Here is a 17,295-nt window from a genome sequence, read left to right as displayed (position 1 = left end):
CACCTCAGTGACAAATTTGTGGTGGTGTTGTTCTCTGGAAGCTTAAAATAGCAGGCGTGCCCTGGCTCCCGCTCAGATGGTTTCTTGTCTGACTTCCCAGGGTGCCTGAGCCCTTTGCCCACTCGTTACCTGCTGGGTGTCCCAGGGAGGCCAAGGCCCTAAGGGGTTGGGGAACTCTCCTGTAGCCACACAGCGAGTCTGGAATGCAGGAGACCCTTGTGTGTGTCACTGGCTGGCAGGGGCTTCCTGGGCCTGGATGGGGGAAATGGCAGAGCAAAGGGGCTCATGTTTGACCCCTGCCCCTGCAGACCCGCAGCTCGCGCCACACTCAGGGAGCCCAGCCCGGGCTGGCAGACCAGGCAGCCAAGCTGTCATACGCCTCGGCTGAGTCGCTGGAGACCATGTCGGAGGCGGAGCTGCCCCTGGGCTTCAGTAGGATGAACCGCTTCCGACAGAGCCTGCCCCTCTCCCGCTCCGCCAGCCAGACCAAGCTGCGCTCGCCAGGTACCGCTAGCCCCGCCCACCCTCCTCCCAGCCACTGGCTCCTCCCTATGCTCTGCTCACCCTAGAACCCTCTTCACCCCCTTCACTACTCCAGCTCTCCTTAACCAAACCCCCTGGCTCCCTGCGCCGCATTCCCACCTCCCTGCCCCTCGGCAGTCTCCGCTCCTTGGGGCCTCTCCCTCCTCAGCTTCTCTCCCACCCCTTCCCTCCCTCAGCAGCCCCTGCCCTGTCCTTTTCTCTCCCAGCCTCCTCTCTCCCTCACCCCTTTCAACAGCCCCCCTTTCCTTCATCCTTCTAATCAAGGGCTCCCTCCTTTCTGCCGTACCTGCTTCTGCTCCCAGTTCCATTCCCTCGGCCAGGCTCCCACCTGCCTGGGGTTGAGGAGGCGCCTTGCGGGGACGGCAGCATGAGGAGTGCATGGGTGCACCTGCACTCTGGGCCCGCGTCGGGCCTGAGACCCTGCCTCTGCAGGAGCAGCGCGGCTCCCGAAGGCCCCCCTCGCTCTCCCAGCCGGCGTGGTGGCGGCGGCTCTAACAGCGAAGGTGGCATGTCCTTCGCAGGGGTGCTGTTCCTGCAGTTCGGGGAGGAGACTCGGCGCGTGCACATCACGCACGAGGTCAGCAGCCTGGACACGCTGCACGCGCTCATCGCGCACATGTTCCCGCAGAAGCTCACCATGGGCATGCTCAAGTCGCCCAACACCGCCATCCTCATCAAAGACGAGGCTCGCAACGTCTTCTACGAGCTGGAGGACGTCCGGTGGGCGTGGCCCCGGGGGAGGGGTGGGCTTCTCCAGGCTCCTCCTCTGGGGGGCGGCGCTCAACTCCGTGGGTCTCTCCCTCCCCTGTCTCAGCCCTTCTCCTCTCCTTCCTCCTCCGTCATCCCACTCCCTCCCCTCGAAATCATCTACCCCTGCTGGCTCATTTTTGGCTTAAGCTAACCTGCCAAGGGCGCACGAGGCAGAGGACATGGACGGGGTGGAGGCTGTGGAGTGTGTGTTGGTGGCAGGCAGTCCGAGGCACTGAGCAAGAAGTTAGGAAGAGGTTGGGGCTCTTGGCCCCTCTTGCCAACCCTCTTCCTGTAGAAGATACCCCTCTTTATCGCGGGGCTGAGGGATGGTGACCCATTGCATCTCCCCCCAGGGACATCCAGGACCGAAGTATTATCAAGATCTATAGGAAGGAGCCTCTTTACGCCGCTTTCCCTGGCTCACACCTTACCAACGGGGACCTCCGGGTATGGCTGGGGAACCCCAGGGCACTGGGGAAGCTGGGCAGATGGGGTCCAGGAGTACAGAGTCTAGTTACTTGTCAATAGAGACCAGGGCCAATTTTTGGAGAAGGGAACATAGAGGCTGAGGCAGAGGGTGGCTTCCACTAATTGTGGACATGAGGGTCCTTCCCCTCATCAGCCAAGCTCCATCCTCTCCATTCGGGATTTTTCCAAGAGGCCTCTAGGTATTGTAGGGGCCTCTGTCAGGAACCAGTGTTTCCCTTCTTGCTTCCCCAACCCTCACCAGAGGGTGGGCCGCAGGTTGCTCCTCTAGTTCCTCTCCATCTGCCACTTCTTCCTCTATGCTGGGAGCCCTGATGGGAAGGGGGCCCCAATACAGCAGGAACAAAGGAGGGCAGAGAACAGAAGGAACTTCTTAAGCGTCAGGGGGAAAGATGCTGTCTCCAAAAGCAAGGTGCAAGGGATCCCCTTTGTGACCAGCCCCGTGGGGTTCTGGGACTGTCTTCTGCACAGAGAGAGATGGTGTATGCTTCAAGGGAGTCATCGCCCACACGGCGTCTCAACAACCTGTCGCCGGCGCCGCACCTGGCGTCCAGCTCTCCGCCCCCGGGCCTGCCGTCGGGGCTGCCGTCGGGGCTGCCGTCGGGGCTCCCGTCCGGACTCCCCTCAGGGCTGCAGTCGGGCTCGCCGTCGCGCTCGCGCCTCTCCTACGCCGGGGGGCGCCCGCCCTCCTACGCTGGGAGTCCGGTGCACCACGCGGCCGAGCGGCTGGGGGGTGCCCCAGCCTCCCAGGGCGTCAGCCCCAGCCCCAGCGCCATCCTGGAGCGGCGCGATGTGAAGCCAGACGAGGACCTGGCAGGCAAGGCGGGCGGCATGGTGCTGGTGAAGGGCGAGGGCCTCTACGCCGACCCCTACGGGTTGCTCCACGAGGGCCGTCTGAGCCTGGCCGCGGCTGCCGGTGACCCGTTCGCCTACCCGGGGGCCAGCGGACTCTACAAGCGCGGCTCGGTGCGCTCGCTCAGCACCTATTCGGCCGCCGCGCTGCAGTCCGACCTGGAGGACTCGCTGTACAAGGCGGCGGGCGGTGGTCCGCTCTACGGAGACGGCTATGGCTTTCGCCTGCCGCCCTCGTCGCCACAGAAGCTGGCCGATGTGGCGGCACCCCCCGGAGGCCCCCAGCCTCCACACAGCCCCTACTCCGGGCCGCCCAGCCGCGGCTCGCCAGTGCGCCAGTCTTTCCGCAAAGACTCGGGCTCCTCGTCGGTCTTCGCAGAGAGCCCAGGAGGCAAGACACGCAGCACCGGGGGCTCCTCGACAGCCGGAGCTCCCCCTCCAGAGCTCTTCCCTGGGCCTGGGGAGCGCCCGCTGGTTGGGTTTGGGCCGCCCGTGCCAGCCAAGGACACGGAGACCAGGTGAGGGACGCTCAGGAGGCCTCAGGGCTCTTGGGGGGTGGGATGGAGAGAAGGGACACAGCAGAGTCTGTGGCAGGATTGTGTCCTGGACTGTGAGGCCCCAGAGTCCTTTGTAGACCCAGAGGAGTCTTGGAATAATTTGGATGTGGCCGGGAAGGTACTGGAGAGATGAACAGGCCATTTTCCTTCCTTCTGCAAGACCTGGGGGTTAGATAAAAGGGCCCCAGACAAGGTCTCTGGAAACCTGGGTTTGCATCTGTTCCCTGAACCTCAGTTTCCCCAACTAAAATTGAGGCTAAACAGCTTTCTAGTGCTTTTCCTGCTTAGTTTGCAGCCATAAGAGCTGTCCAGCACACTGTTGGCTGAAGTCCACTGGGGAGGGGATGCTGCTAAGAAATAGGGACGGGGAGAGAGGCACATTCCCTTAGGTAGCCTCCAAGCTGGGGAACCCTTACGCATTATTCAGCTCCATCCTAAGGGTGCAGGGCTGGAGGGGGTACCCAGAGCATTGACCTATCCCTTCTGTCCTCAGGCAGTGCTGCTGAGAGATGAGCAGAAGCAATTCACATTCACACAGCTGTCTTGTGGCTGTGTGCCAGGCACGGCACTGGGCACTGTGGATGCTGAATTGGGCAAACCTGGTTCCTGCCTTGTCTGGTGGGGGTGACACACTAAAAAATACTTGCACTTCCCTTGGGAGGGTGTATAGGTGGTGTGGGAGGAGGGACTCTTTAAAGCTGCTGGGGCTCTGGAATGGCTTCAGGAAGAGGTCAGGAGGAGGGCATGCCCAGGAAGGGGGAACATGTGCAGAGGCACAGAGAGGCCTGGGTGGGGCCCATTAGGGAGCCAGTAATGAGAGATGGGGCTGGCAAGAGGAGGCGTGACAGTCAGATGGTAAGGGGCCTTAACAATGTTGGGTGGGGGCCCTTTGAATTGTCTGTATGCTGGTGGCTGGGGAGGGAATAGTATTTCCTCTAATTATCAATCTTAAGAATGAGGGGCTGGGCAAGAGGGACCCCAAGCCCAGAGAAGGAGTTGCTCAAAGCCACCATCCTCCCCAGGGAGCGCATGGAGGCCATGGAGAAGCAGATTGCCAGCCTCACAGGCCTGGTACAGAGCGCCCTACTACGAGGCTCGGAGCCTGAGACCCCTAGGTAAGGTTCTTCTTTCAGCACCATTGCCAGGGCTTATGGCTGGAGCAAGAGGAAGGGAAAGTAGGCAGCAGCAGCAGTGCTGAGCCCAGCTCTGCCAATGTCTCAGTGTGTGACTCTGGGTGAGCCCTTTTCCTTCTCTGGGACTCCATCCTGACATCAGGGGACTGGAGGAGATTACATTAAAGTCTCACTCAGCTTTGACGGTCTGGGGTCAGCCTGGACCCTCTGATGGCCATCTTTTCCCTGTGCCACAGTGAGAAGATTGAAGGCTCCAATGGAGCAGGCACCCCCTCAGCACGTGAGTGGCCCCTTGCCCCTCCCCCACAGGTACTTGCCCTCTCTGAGCTTCAGATTCCTAATCAGCAAAGTGGGAATTAAACCATCAGCTACATCCCTGGGCTTCAGTGGATCAATGAGCAGTGACCTTAGCCCAAGATGGCTTTGCCCTGGTGCTTTGCTCCCCACAGAAGGGCTGACCCACAAACTGGGGCAGGGAGTCAGAGCCACGTGCTTCTCTGGCTACTGTGAGGATCACGGGTGGGAAGGACCTTGTCCTGGCCCCTTGCAGGCTCAAGGTTTGTTGCCTTTCTCCCATCCTCGTGGTCCCTGTCTGCAGCCTGCGGGTCCGGCAGCCGGAGCAGCGGGGCCACCCCAGTGTCCGGCGCTCCCCCGCCCTCAGCCGGCAGCACTCCTGCGGGGCAGCCCACGGCCATCAGCCGTTTGCAGATGCAGCTGCACTTGCGTGGCCTGCAGAACAGCACCAGTGACCTGCGTAGCCAACTTCAGCAATTGCGAAAGCTCCAGGTACTGGCGCCTCGTCCCCATGCCCAATCCCTTCAAGCCCCTCCCCGATAGACCCCACCCACTCGCGCCGAACGCCCTCTCCACAAGTCTCGTCCCATCCCCTACGCCCTCATCGGAATCCCTTGCGGTTCACCAAGGCCTTCTGCGAACCCTTTCTCCCATTACCCTGCCTTGAGCTCCCGCTCGCTCGCTGAATCACCGCTCGCCCTAGTTCCCCTCACTGCTCTCTCCTTCCCCTTCCCTGAATAATCACGTTCTCCTGGAGCCCCAGTCCACCCCACTGAGCCCCCTCCACCTGTCAGTATCCCTCAGGGCAGTCCCAATTCCTTCCTGCCCAGCATTCTTTCTCCCCTCCCCTCTCTGGCGGAAGCCCTCCGCGTAGATCCCCTCCGCTACCCCTTCCCCAGTCCGCACAGTCTTCCCCGCTCTGCCCCGCCTGGCAGATGGTCCCACCAGTCAGGAGCCTGGCATCGCTGTGCCCGCTCCTCGAGTGGGCCTTGGGGCCCGTCAGGTGAGACTAATGAGCAGAGACAGGCTGGAGAGGGGGCAGAGAGTTGCCATCTGGGCAGCGGGTAAGATCTCACCCACCCGCGTCATTGCCCCAACTCGACCTTAGAACTGGGTTCGAGCGTTAAGTTAATCTTGGCCAGCCACGGAAGCTCTATCAAATCCCAGAGCTCGAGTCTTTGATGAAGCCACAGCCATGCAGCCGCACGGTCAGCACGGCCCTCCATTCGGCTACCTCCTGCCCCCAAACATGCCCACCCGGTTCTCCTGCCTCTGTATTTCCCCAGCCCGCAACCTTGTCCTCCGCCCCCTTCCACCACAGCCCTTCGCTGCTGCTCACGGCCACAGCCACGCAGCCGCACGTTCTGCATGCCCCAGTGTAGCTAGCACTTCTCCCTCCACTGTCCCCGTGCCGCCCTCTTTCTGCCTCTATTCTTCCCCGGAATTTAGCCCTGGGCCTCTGCTTCCCCCGTCCCGCCCTTTCACTGCTGCTCACGGCCACGGCGCAGCGGCCACTTTTTCTGTGGAGCCCGCCCAGCATCGGGCTCTCCTCTGCCCGCCTCCCCCAGCTCTTCCCCTGCTGAGCACTTCCATCCCCTCCCACCCCTGTCCATCGGTCCCTCTGCGTCCCGCAGCTACAAAACCTGGAGTCGCTGCGCGCGCTGCTGAAGGGCACGGAGGCGGAGCTGAGCATGCGCGTGTCGGAGGCGGCGCGGCGGCAGGAGGACCCGCTGCAGCGGCAGCGCACCCTGGTGGAGGAGGAGCGGCTGCGCTATCTCAACGACGAGGAGCTCATTACCCAGCAGCTCAAGTGAGGCTTGGGGAGGGGGGAGGGCTGGGGGTGCGGCCTGGGCGGCAACCTGGTTTCCCTGGGAGGCGCAGCTCCCTTCTTCTGAATCACAGGTGACGTTGGTTTGGTCTGAAGCCTGATTTCCTTCTCCTCTGGCTTGATTTCTCTGTGACCCACAAACCTTTGACCATCTGGCACAATTCCTGATTTCTTCGCTTTCTTTCTTTTTTTCTTTCTTTTTTTTTTTTTTTCCTGGCTTGATGCCCTGCTTTTGCTATGTTTTTGCTTCCTCACTGTCCACAGTCTGGCTTCTCCCTGACCTGAGACCTTACTTTCATGTGGCAGCTGCAGGATTCCACTCTGTCCTCTCTCTGCTTTCCTTCTGCCCTATGACCTGTACAGAGTGACCCTTGGGTAGCCGCGACTGCCACTACTCCAGTTCCCTGATCTCTGAGACCAGGCATTGCCAAGGGAAACCTTTCTTCCGTCCTGGTGCTGCTGAAACAAGGCTCTTGCTTTTTCAGAGAGAGTGAGGAATGGAGAACACCCAGCTCCCAAATGCTTAGACTTGGAAGGGTTAACAGGAGACAGTCCTCTGATCCAAATTTAGCAAATGGCTGTCTGGCCAAGATCCCATTGTCTGGCACTGTGGAAGGGAGAAGCTGCCTTTTGCTGTCCATCCACTGAGTGAGCACCCCCCACCCCACAGCAGCCTTCTCTTGTCAGTCACTGGGATCTGCTCCTTTCTCTGGCCTCACTCTTGGTGGCCCAGGGCACAAAGGGACCCGAGATCTAGCTCCAGCATCGAGAGACCATGTTATATGGGCAGTTTCTGCCCTCCTCTGCGTCTCAGCTCCCTTATCTGTCCCCAGTATTGAGATTTTTGCGGTTCTTTCCAGGGAAAGAACTTGCTTGGGTTCTACCGGCCAGTGACTTGGGGAGCCAGGAGAGGCTTCTCAGAGGAGCCCGGCTTGCAAGGGGCTCCTAGAGAAGGGTCCCTACTTCTCAGTCTTGAGCCCACACAGCCTGTGTACTTTGAGGTTCCCATGACCCCTTGTGGCTGAGATGAAGTCAGGGCCAGTCTCATTTGGAAATAAGCTGGCGGCAGCCATCCCATCATTTCAGGTGTGAAAGCTTAGTGACAACCTCAGTCAGATCTCCAAGTAGACTGGCAGCTCTCACCCTCCACCCCACCCAGAGAATTCCATTTACCCAACTTTTCTGTCCTCTCCTTGCCTATGCTTTTCCTTTGGCACAGGGGAGCTGGGTTGAGATTTTTTTTTTTTTTTAAGATTTTATTTATCTGACAGAGAGATCACAAGTAGGCAGAGAGGCAGGCAAAGAGAGAGGAAGGGAAGCAGGCTCCCTACTGAGCAGAGAGCCCGATGCGGGGCTCGATCCCAGGACCCTAAGATCATGACCTGAGCCGAAGGCAGCGGCTTAACCCACTGAGCCACCCAGGCACCCCTGGGTTGAGATTTTTAAAGGGAACTTTACTGAGACATTAAAGGAAAATAAAAGAAAATATAAAAGTACAGAGGCAGAAAAGATGAAAGGACAGATTTAAGCTTCTGTCATTGGAGCGTCTAGTCCGCTGCCTCTTGTGGGCCTCAGTTCTCTGGGAGCACACAGACTCCCTACCCTCTGTCCTGTTATCAAATCCCTTGTTCAAGCTGCTCACTTGTGAGAGCTTGGGGGCTGATCCATTGCTTCGGGAAGGATTCTCCGTGAACTTTGAAGGGGCTTCTTGCCTTTTTCGGGGGACATCAGCCCTGAGGTGGCTCTGGCTTGGCTATGAGAGCCCTCCCTGCCAGCTCCTATAGCATCCCTGGACACTAGGTTGACCAGCAGACCTGTCCTTACCCTTACTCTAGCTGTAGCGCCTACAGGATTGTGCTTACTCTGCTTTGCACCGTTCCTTCCTCTTGCCCCGGCATCTTGCTGGAAGGTAGGGCCAATTCCGTGCTTCATTCAATGTGGCTCTCTAACCTGTTTTTGTAGCCAAGCACTTGAGCTCTGTCTAGACATTACCCTGAGGGGTACCCTCTGCTGACTTGAGACCTTCTGGCCTCTGGAGCCTAACTTGGACTAAGCCAGCATGGGCTTTGTCGGCCCGCTAACTGCACAGCTACACAGGGCCCCACACTCCTCATGGCCCCATCCTCTACTGTTGTCATCTTGAAATTCTTAATAACTTTTTAACTAGGGGCAAAATTCATTTTTTATTAAGCCCCAGGAATTATAGAGCTGGTTCTGTCCTGACCTGGTGCTCTCCACCCCTCCAGGACTGAACCTGGGGCAGGGAAAGCCCAGCCACTTTCTGCTAATGGTGTCTAGACGTAGACCAGTCTGGGGCTCATTTGTAGAACTTGTCCAAATCAGCCCTCCCAAAACTTTGGCAGGTTTCATGATCAGAAAATCGAAGTGCTAATTGAGCCTGAGGAGGACCTCGCAACTTCTGCCCGGGAGTTGCAGTGTTGTGTCCTCCTGATAGCTTACCTGAGTCCTCCTTTAAATGAGGGTCTCTTCCCCCACAGAGCAATGTTAGGGAGTGACCATTTTACAAAACAGGCACACCCTGAGCCAGCCCGTCCCACACACACAGCAGGGAAGATCAGTGGTTCTTTCCCGCCTGGCGGAGCAGGGACAGGAATGGGTATGGCATGATCCAATGGCATAAGTCAACATGAGTAAGATTCTGCTTTGCCACAAAATAGTTGTATAACCTTCAACAACCCACTTCATCTCCCTGAGCCCCCCCTTTTTTTTAAATACAAAAGATAATTGTGTTAGGGTAACTGCTATAAAAAATTCTATAATGGTTCAAAAGTAATGGACACATCTTTTTTTTCTCATGGACCACTACTGGGTGGGTTAGTGGAATGACCTCTTCCATGGAGTCCTTCAGGGACCCAGAGGTTTGGCCGTCTTCAATATGGGCCTTCCGAGATCGTTCACAGGGTCATTGCCTTTCACCCCATAGGAAGGGGAAAGGAGCATGGAGGAGCTTATGTGGGAAGCTTTTATGGGACAGCCTGGAGGCAGCATGTCCCCCTTCAACTCCCATCTCATTGGCTGGACCTGAGCCATGGCCTTTTCTAAGTGCAGGGAGGCTGGGAAATGTAGTCTGGTGTTTGAACTCCTGTCTGTGTGTAAACCGGAGGTAATAATGTCTTCCATGCCCAGGATTTTTGGTGAGGATTAAATAACGTAATGAAGGTGGAAGGCTGCCCATGGCACCTGGCATACAGTAAGCACTCAGCACAAGAGAGTGCTTCAGCTGGCAGTGCTGAGTCACGGGATCTTGTCCTTGCTCCAGTGTGGTCTGTCTTTTCATCCACTAATTGGATGAAGATGTATAGGCATGCTGATAAGATTTGCTAGTGACACAGCGCTTTGAGGGGGAGCAAATCTGTCGGGTGGTAGAACTATGATTCAAAAGTTGTTCCCACCTGGGTTGTTGAGCTGAAATCCAGCAGATGGGATGTGACAAGGATGTGTGTAAAGTCTTGCATGTGGGTCAGAAATGTCAGTGACTCACGTCACAGAACTGAGATGACCTACCTGGGCAGCAGTTCCTTCTTTCACTTACCCATTCATTCCAGAATTATTTACCAGACATTTACTCTGCTCCAGGCACCAGGCCAGAGGCTGGCGCTTGGAGATGAATCCAGAAGACACGGTCCCTGCCTGCCAGGAGCTACACAGCCCAGCTTGCAAGAGCTCTGAGGGTTTGTGAGGCAGGAAGCAGACCCCCAACCTCAAGTGTAGGGAGTGGGGGAGCAGTTCCCATTGAGACCGGAGGGAGGAGTGGGTCTTAGTCACACGTGTGCATGTATGTGTGCCTGTGTGTGAGTGTGTGTGTTTGAATGGAGTGTTCTAGGCAGAGGAAATGGCATTATAAAGGCCCAGAGAGGGCAGCACATACAAGGACCTTGGAGAAGTTGTGGACGGTTCTAAACAGAAGCAAGCTGGATGAGGACAGGGGATATGGCTGGAGGGAAATTAAGAGAAGCCCCCAGGGATTGGCCCTTTGCCACCCTTTTCTCATCTTCATTGGCTCATTTATTTAATTTTTAAGGATTTTGTTTATTTATTTGTGTGTGTGTGAGAGAGAGAGCATGAGCAGGGGCAGAAGGAGAGGGAGAAGCAGGCTCCCTGCTGAGTAGGGAGCCTGATGCCTGGGACCATGACCTGAGCCAAAGGCAGATGCTTAACTGCTTAACCACCTGAGCCACCCAGGTGCCCCAGCATTAGCTCATTTAATCTTCACAATTGCCCCTAGAGGTGATAACTCTTCCATCTCCATTTTTTGCACAAGGAGGTTGCAGTCCGGACATAGTATGTAAATTGTTCAAGATCTCTCTTCTGGGAGGGGCAGAGCTGATATTGGAATTTGGATCTGTCTAACTGGAGAGCCTACTTTTCACCTACTCCCCTCATGCCCTTCTTTGCTTGGAGTTTAGCCTCAGGATGAGGGGATCTACATAGGGTTCAACAATGGGGAATGACTTGGTGTGACTTACATTTTAGAAAGACGTGGAGTTTAAAACGGCACAAGCTCAGCATAAACCCTCTGACAGTTGAAAGCAGTTTTGTCCTCAAGGAAAGAAGCTGAGTGTCTGGATATTTGAGAGAAGGTAGCCGGACCCGTCCATGCCCCGCTTCAAGAGGAGAGCTCATAGCACGTGCAGATGCCTGCAGTTCTCAGAAAGGCCGCTAGGGTCGCTGCTGCTTCCTTGGCAGAATGAGAACCAGAGGATTCAAGTTATTGGGAGAGAAAGTTGCTAAAGACCAGAACTTGAACGGTGCTGAGGGAGCGGGGGGGGGGGGGGGGGGAAAGGGAGCAGGGGGGGGGGTGTACCCAGGACACGTATTCGGGAACTCATCTGAAGTCTCATCTTTGGGGTTTGGCATTTCTGATTTTGTTTGGGCACGTAGCCTGGTGGATGGCTTTGAATTTTGATCTGGCTGGTGGCCTGCTTTCTTGCCATTTGGTCAATTTCAGGGTGCTGGGCTGGGGCCAGAGGGGCTCAGAGGGTCTCTCTCTGGTTGCAGTGACCTGGAGAAATCAGTGGAGAAGATCCAGCGGGATGTATCCCACAACCACCGGCTGGTGCCGGGCCCAGAGCTGGAGGAGAAGGCACTGGTGCTGAAGCAGCTCGGGGAGACGCTGACCGAGCTCAAGGGTGAGCCCAGAGGCGAGGACATGAGAGTGCCGCCTGTGGTCCCGGACAGGAGTCCCTGCTGCCACCCCACCCCCACTCCCAGGCCTGCCCTCCCTGCGGCCCCTCCTCCCTGTCCTTGGAGCTGCTCTCTCCCCAGCTCACTCCTTCTGGTCCCCCCAGCTCACTTCCCAGGCCTGCAGAGCAAGATGCGGGTGGTGCTGCGTGTGGAGGTGGAGGCCGTGAAATTCCTGAAGGAGGAGCCACAGCGCCTGGACGGGCTTCTCAAGCGCTGTCGTGGGGTCACGGATATGCTGGCCCAGATCCGCAGGTCTTTCCCTCTCTGACCTATCTCCGACTTTCCATTTCTCAGGAGGTCACACGCCCGGGCGCAGTTCGCTAGATCAGCCCAACCCCTTACCCTGACTCCTCTAGAGGTCACTGACTTACCAATGGATCTGTACCTCCACTCTGACCTGCGACCCTGGCATGGTGTAGGCTCAGCTCTCCCTTATGCTGGATGTGCTCACTCCTCCCCAGGCCCCTTCAGTGGGCCTGCGAGATCCCAGGGCCCTCCTCACACCCTGCCTCCCCCAGGCCAGGCTTCCCTTGCATGGGGCCACCAGCCGCGGGCCTCACAGCGACTCCCAACTCTCCCTACCCCAGGCAAGTGGACGAGGGTGTGTGGCCACCCCCCAACAGTCTCCTGAATCAGTCCCCCAAGAAGGTGACCGCTGAGGCAGACTTCAACAAGAGCTTGGACTTCGAAATGCCACCCCCCAGTCCTCCACTGAACCTCCATGAGCTGAGTGGGCCAGCCGAGGGAGCCCCTCCTACGCCCAAGGGGGGCAACCCCACCAAAAGCCTGGATGCTGCTGGCAAGAGAAGTGTGGACAAGGCCGTGTCTGTTGAGGTGTGAGGGCCGGGACCGGGGTGGGGTGCATGAGCTCGGCCCACACATTCTTCCCGCCGTCCGAGATGGAGGTGCCAACAAGTGGGTACTCTTTCCTGGGGGAGGAGGAAGTCTGAGAGACACATTGATGATGGCGTGAGTTCTGCCAGACAGAAAAACATTTTATAAAATGATAACAATCAAGGCAGTGTGGTGTAGGTCTAAGAATAGACTATGTGGTCAATGAAACAGAATACAATGTTCCAAAACAGGGCTAAGTATTATCAAGAGAGTAGTATATAATGGTGGTGGCATTCGGACTGACAGGGAAAGCATAGGATGCTCAAGAAGTCTGAGTGTCCCCTGGGGGCTGGACCAAACTTCCTTCTCCCTTCCTGGCGTGTGTGGCTGGGGGAAGGGACTGGAGCCCCTGCTTCAGGGCTGACTCCCGCTTCTCCTCTCCAGGCTGCCGAGCGGGACTGGGAGGAGAAACGGGCCGCCCTGACCCAGTACAGCGCCAAGGACATCAACCGGCTGCTGGAGGAGACCCAGGCAGAGCTGCTGAAGGCCATCCCTGACCTGGACTGTGCGAGCAAGGCCCACCCAGGCCTGGCCCCCACCCCTGACCACAAGCCCCCGAAGGTCCCCCACGGCCAAAAGGCAGCCCCTCGGACAGAGCCCAGTGGAAGGAGGGGCTCAGGTATGGGGGTGGGTAGGGGACTGGTGAAGAGCTCAGGGGAGGGGAGCCCCATCTTCAGGAACTCTCAGGTTGTTGGGGGAGGCACCCAGGTGTGAGAATCTCTGGAGTCAGACGACCAGAGAGGGGAGGTGCTGGGACCTCAGCCATCTGACCCTTAGCCACTGTAGGGAGACCCAGAGGACAGGGCGGAGCTGGACTCCATCTGGGGATCTTCTCACCACCCTGACTGTGGCTGAGAGGCCCACACAGGGAGGAGGAGCGAATCTGGGCCTAGAGTCACCGCCTGCACGTTGTGACCAAGCGTGTTCTCTGACCCAGGCGGCACGGAGACCAGAGTGGTGCTGGTCCTCGTAGACGTGGATTTTGTGCCCCGCCCCACCCCAACCCCAAGCTGTGAGCACACAGGGGAGGCAGAAATCTGACCAGAAATAACAGTCATCATTCCTTTATTTATTTATTCCTGTTCTCTGTATTTGTCAAGCACCTACTGGGTGCTGGCAATAAGGAGAAAAGACACTGCTTGTTTTCAAGGAGCTTAAAATTTAGAAGGGGTGTACTACTAGCATTTTTGCTTATCAAGCATGTATTATGTGACAGGAACCATCCCCGATGCTTGCTTTCTTTCTTTTTTTAAATTTATTTATTTATTTATTTGACAGACAGACATCACAAGCAGGCGGAGGCGGGGCGGGGGTGGGAGCAAGCTCCCCACCGAGCAGAGAGCCCGATGTGGGGCTTGATCCCAGGACCCTGAGATCATGACCTGAGCTGAAGGCAGAGGCTTTAACCCACTGAGCCACGCAGGCGCCCCCAGATGCTTTCTATATAGTAATCCTGATACTTCTGCAGCAGCCCCAGGGGCGGCTACAGTAATTATTCCCATTTCACAGATGAGGACACTTAGGGCTCAGCGTAGTCAAGGAATCTGTCCTGGGCCCCACTCAGCGTGTGAACCAGACACAGGATTCAGGTGCTAACTGCAGGAGTCGGGCACAGGATGCCCCGGGAGGGCAGGGAGGGCTTCCCACTGCACGGCACTTCCCCTGGGCGTCTTGAAAACAAGTAGGCCTTTCCCTGGCCAGTGAGAGAAGGCATTTCAGGGAGAGGGAAGGGTGTGTGTGAATGCCTGGAGGGGTGAGTCCAGTGTTGCTGAGCGGGGTTCCGGCCAGGAAGGAGCAAGCAGAGACTGAAAGGTTGGCAGTCGTGGAAGGTGCTGGGCCAAAGAGCATGGACATGGTTTGAGGTCATGGGGAGCCATGGGGTCTCTAAGGCAGAGGAGTGTGGGGTTTGAGTGACTTTTCTGTAGGTTGCCCTGGAAACTGCACCCCCCCCCTCACCCAAGGAAACGGGCAGGGAGAGCCTGGTTGGGTGGCGTCAGACCCTCACAAGTGTAACCTCCCATCTCTTGCTGGAGAAGAGAGGAAGACAGGTGCGGAGCCGCAGCTGAAGGGCAGGGGAGAAAGGGATGTATTTGGGCACGCTTCTCAAACGTGGATGTGTGCATGAAATCACCAAAGATCCGTCAGAATGTGGATTCTGGTTCTGCAGCCATGGGGAGGCCTGAGCTTCTGCATTTCTAATAAGCTCCCAGGTGCTGCTGGGGCTGCTGGTCAGCTCATCCGTGGCCCGGTGGACCGCACTTTGAGTACACTAAGAGGGGTGCCCGGCCTGTGGGGAGGTGAGAGAGAAGGAGGAGGGGCCCGTGTCTTCTTCCCGAGACTTCCCCTCCCTTCCTGCCTGGAGGAGGAAGCAGGGTTCCCCCCCTGGGTGCCCGGACTCCAAGATTAAGGGTCCCCTGATGCCCAGCCCCTTGGCTGCCCACAGATGAGCTGACAGTGCCTCGGTACCGCACGGAGAAGCCCTCCAAGTCGCCCCCGCCGCCCCCGCCCCGCCGGAGCTTCCCTTCCTCCCACGGCCTCACCACCACCCGCACGGGAGAGGTGGTGGTCACCAGCAAAAAGGACTCAGCCTTCATCAAGGTACCGACCTCACCTTGAGCGGTGGGATACCCGTGGTGACCTGTGAAGACCCTCTGGGACGGAAGGAAAGAAGGGGGCTGGCGGTCAAGGGCGACTCTGCCTCCAGCTTGGGCTTCGCCCTGGAAAGGGGGCCACCTGGGAGGGCCAATGAGGAGCTGGGGCAGGAAGTGGTCTGGCCCTGATGGGGCCTAGGAGGTGAGCTGGTGCTGGAGGGGGGCGGAGCCTTGCCTTGACGGGAAGGCCTGGGTCTTGCAGAAGGCGGAGTCCGAGGAGCTGGAGGTGCAGAAGCCCCAGGTGAAGCTGCGCCGAACCGTGTCCGAGGTGGCCCGCCCCGCCTCCACGCCGCCCATCATGGCCTCTGCCATCAAAGATGAGGACGATGAGGACCGTATCATCGCGGAGCTAGAGGTGGGTCAGGGGCTTGCCTGGTCCCCCAGTCCTCAGCCAGGCCCGTCCCTTTCTCCACCAAGCTGACCCCGGGGAGGGTGTGGGGAGGGGATGACTGGGCTCCTGGGCTCCTGCTGAGGGCTGGCCTGTGCAGGAACCTGTCCTTGCCTCGATTTCTCTGCCACTGTAAAATGGGGGGAGGGGTCTAAAGTCCCTCTCTGCAGGGTTGAGTGTTTTTTATTGCAGTCTCCGAGACCCCCACAACAGCCCTGAGACCTCCTAGGCTCTGGCACACCCATCCCTGAATGTTCTGAGAACAGAGTGCTTTAACACCCTGATCCCCAAGTCCCTTGAGCCCCCCGCCCCGTGCTGTAAGTCACCCATACTCAAGTGTTCTCAGCCCCCCTCCCCAAGGGGCTGGAGATCCTGACCACCTAGGCCTCCGGAGGAGGAGACAAGACGGAGGGGAGAGTGGCCAGTGAGCACGGTGAGGGGCCAAGGAGTAAGGCTGCGATCCCTCCCTGCGGGCCATGGGCCAGCAGCCCTGTCCTCCCTGTGCCCCCTTCTCCAAACCTGCCCCCACCTTCTGCTCCCCAGGTGTTTGAGAGAAGCTCAGTGTCTTCCCTTCCCCCCACGCCCCGCCGCCAGCCGATCCCCACCTTGCTGGCACCCCAGGACCTGGGGCCCCCTGGGGGCTCAGCCCAGGGCCCCACATGGAAGGTAACGGGCTGCCCCCCACCTCTCACGGCTCTCTTCTGCCTGTGCCTCCACACCTTCCTCTCCTCACCTCTCATGCTAACCTGCTAACACGCCAGTCACCTCCCCGAGTCCTGCCACCGCCACAGCCTCCCCTGCCTGGACTCACCCCTCCCCAGCTCCAAGGACAGATGCAGAACTTTCCTGCCCTCTCCACAGATCTAGCAGTCTGATACCCAGCAGCAACCATCCCCCCCCCACCTGCCCCGGCTGCATTTTTCTTACAGGCTCGATTCTAAGTTGGGTATTTTGTTCGAAGCTGCAGCCAGAGTTTACGTCTGACCCAGAGCCTGGGTTTTGTCTTGGTCCAAAATTGGAGCTTGGATCCTGCTCACTACATGACTTTAGGTCCAACTCAAAATCTGACTTCGTCCTGAGCCCTTGTCTAGTCCCTGCTCTCCCCAACGCCCTCCTCCACCCCCAGGGCCTGGTGGGGCTCTCCTGCTAGAACGTATGCCTTGCGCTGGGGGCCAGGACACCCCAAAGTCTAATTTACAGCCCTCTTCTCTCCCATGGCCCCAATGGTCAGGGAACTTGGAGTAGAAGAAAGTCATGCCCTTCCTTGGCTGCTGGTTCTTTCTTTCAGTGTTGGGAAGTTCTTCCTTCTCTTTAACTTCAGTCCTTGCTGCTGTCCTGCTGCACTTATTTTCTCCTTATCTCTTCTTGGGAATGTTGGGTTGGACCTGCTGTCTGCACCCTGAGGGGACTGCACTCAGGGAGGGGGATCTGGGGGTGGTGGTCTGGAAATCTCTCCCTCTTCCCATGCAGTTTGGGACAGGAGAGCCTCTGCTCTGAGGAGGGCAGCCTCCACCATACGCGTGCTCACCACCTTGGCTGGTTCTCTTTAGCCCACTGTGAGCTCTGTGCTGGCTGCCACCTCATTTCTGGTCTGGCTTGAGGCTTGTAGTGCTTTGACTCCTTGGCTGGGGGAGCAGATAGGTGGACAGCACCGTTTGCTGGGCGAAGGATGGGCATAGAGCAGTCTAAGGAGCCGTCTGGGGATGAGTGGTGC

At 57.9% G+C, this 17,295-nt stretch overlaps 1 protein-coding gene across 18 annotated transcripts in view; it reads left to right on the top strand.

Moving 5' to 3' along the window:
* The window catches only part of SRCIN1 (SRC kinase signaling inhibitor 1), a 64,980-nt gene that overhangs the window by 37,946 nt on the left and 9,739 nt on the right, over nt 1–17,295 (top strand). For 14 of the 18 annotated variants that reach the window (XM_032871442.1, XM_032871435.1, XM_032871439.1 and 11 more), the window contains 15 exons: nt 309–504; nt 1,065–1,263; nt 1,647–1,740; nt 2,251–3,149; nt 4,211–4,303; nt 4,558–4,601; nt 4,920–5,107; nt 6,250–6,425; nt 11,463–11,593; nt 11,753–11,900; nt 12,236–12,482; nt 12,927–13,161; nt 14,986–15,140; nt 15,396–15,548; nt 16,125–16,247. In XM_032871442.1, the coding sequence (XP_032727333.1) occupies nt 309–504; nt 1,065–1,263; nt 1,647–1,740; nt 2,251–3,149; nt 4,211–4,303; nt 4,558–4,601; nt 4,920–5,107; nt 6,250–6,425; nt 11,463–11,593; nt 11,753–11,900; nt 12,236–12,482; nt 12,927–13,161; nt 14,986–15,140; nt 15,396–15,548; nt 16,125–16,247 (3,081 nt within the window). The remainder of the gene's footprint in view (nt 1–308; nt 505–1,064; nt 1,264–1,646; nt 1,741–2,250; nt 3,150–4,210; nt 4,304–4,557; nt 4,602–4,919; nt 5,108–6,249; nt 6,426–11,462; nt 11,594–11,752; nt 11,901–12,235; nt 12,483–12,926; nt 13,162–14,985; nt 15,141–15,395; nt 15,549–16,124; nt 16,248–17,295) is intronic. The other 4 variants (XM_032871445.1, XM_032871444.1, XM_032871443.1 and 1 more) reach the window with 1 other exon arrangement.

The sequence above is a fragment of the Lontra canadensis genome, unplaced genomic scaffold, assembly GCF_010015895.1.
Source record: "Lontra canadensis isolate GAN:19392208 unplaced genomic scaffold, GSC_riverotter_1.0 scaffold43, whole genome shotgun sequence".
NCBI classification, from domain to species: domain Eukaryota; kingdom Metazoa; phylum Chordata; class Mammalia; order Carnivora; family Mustelidae; genus Lontra; species Lontra canadensis.
This window is presented reverse-complemented; position numbering and strand designations above follow the sequence as displayed.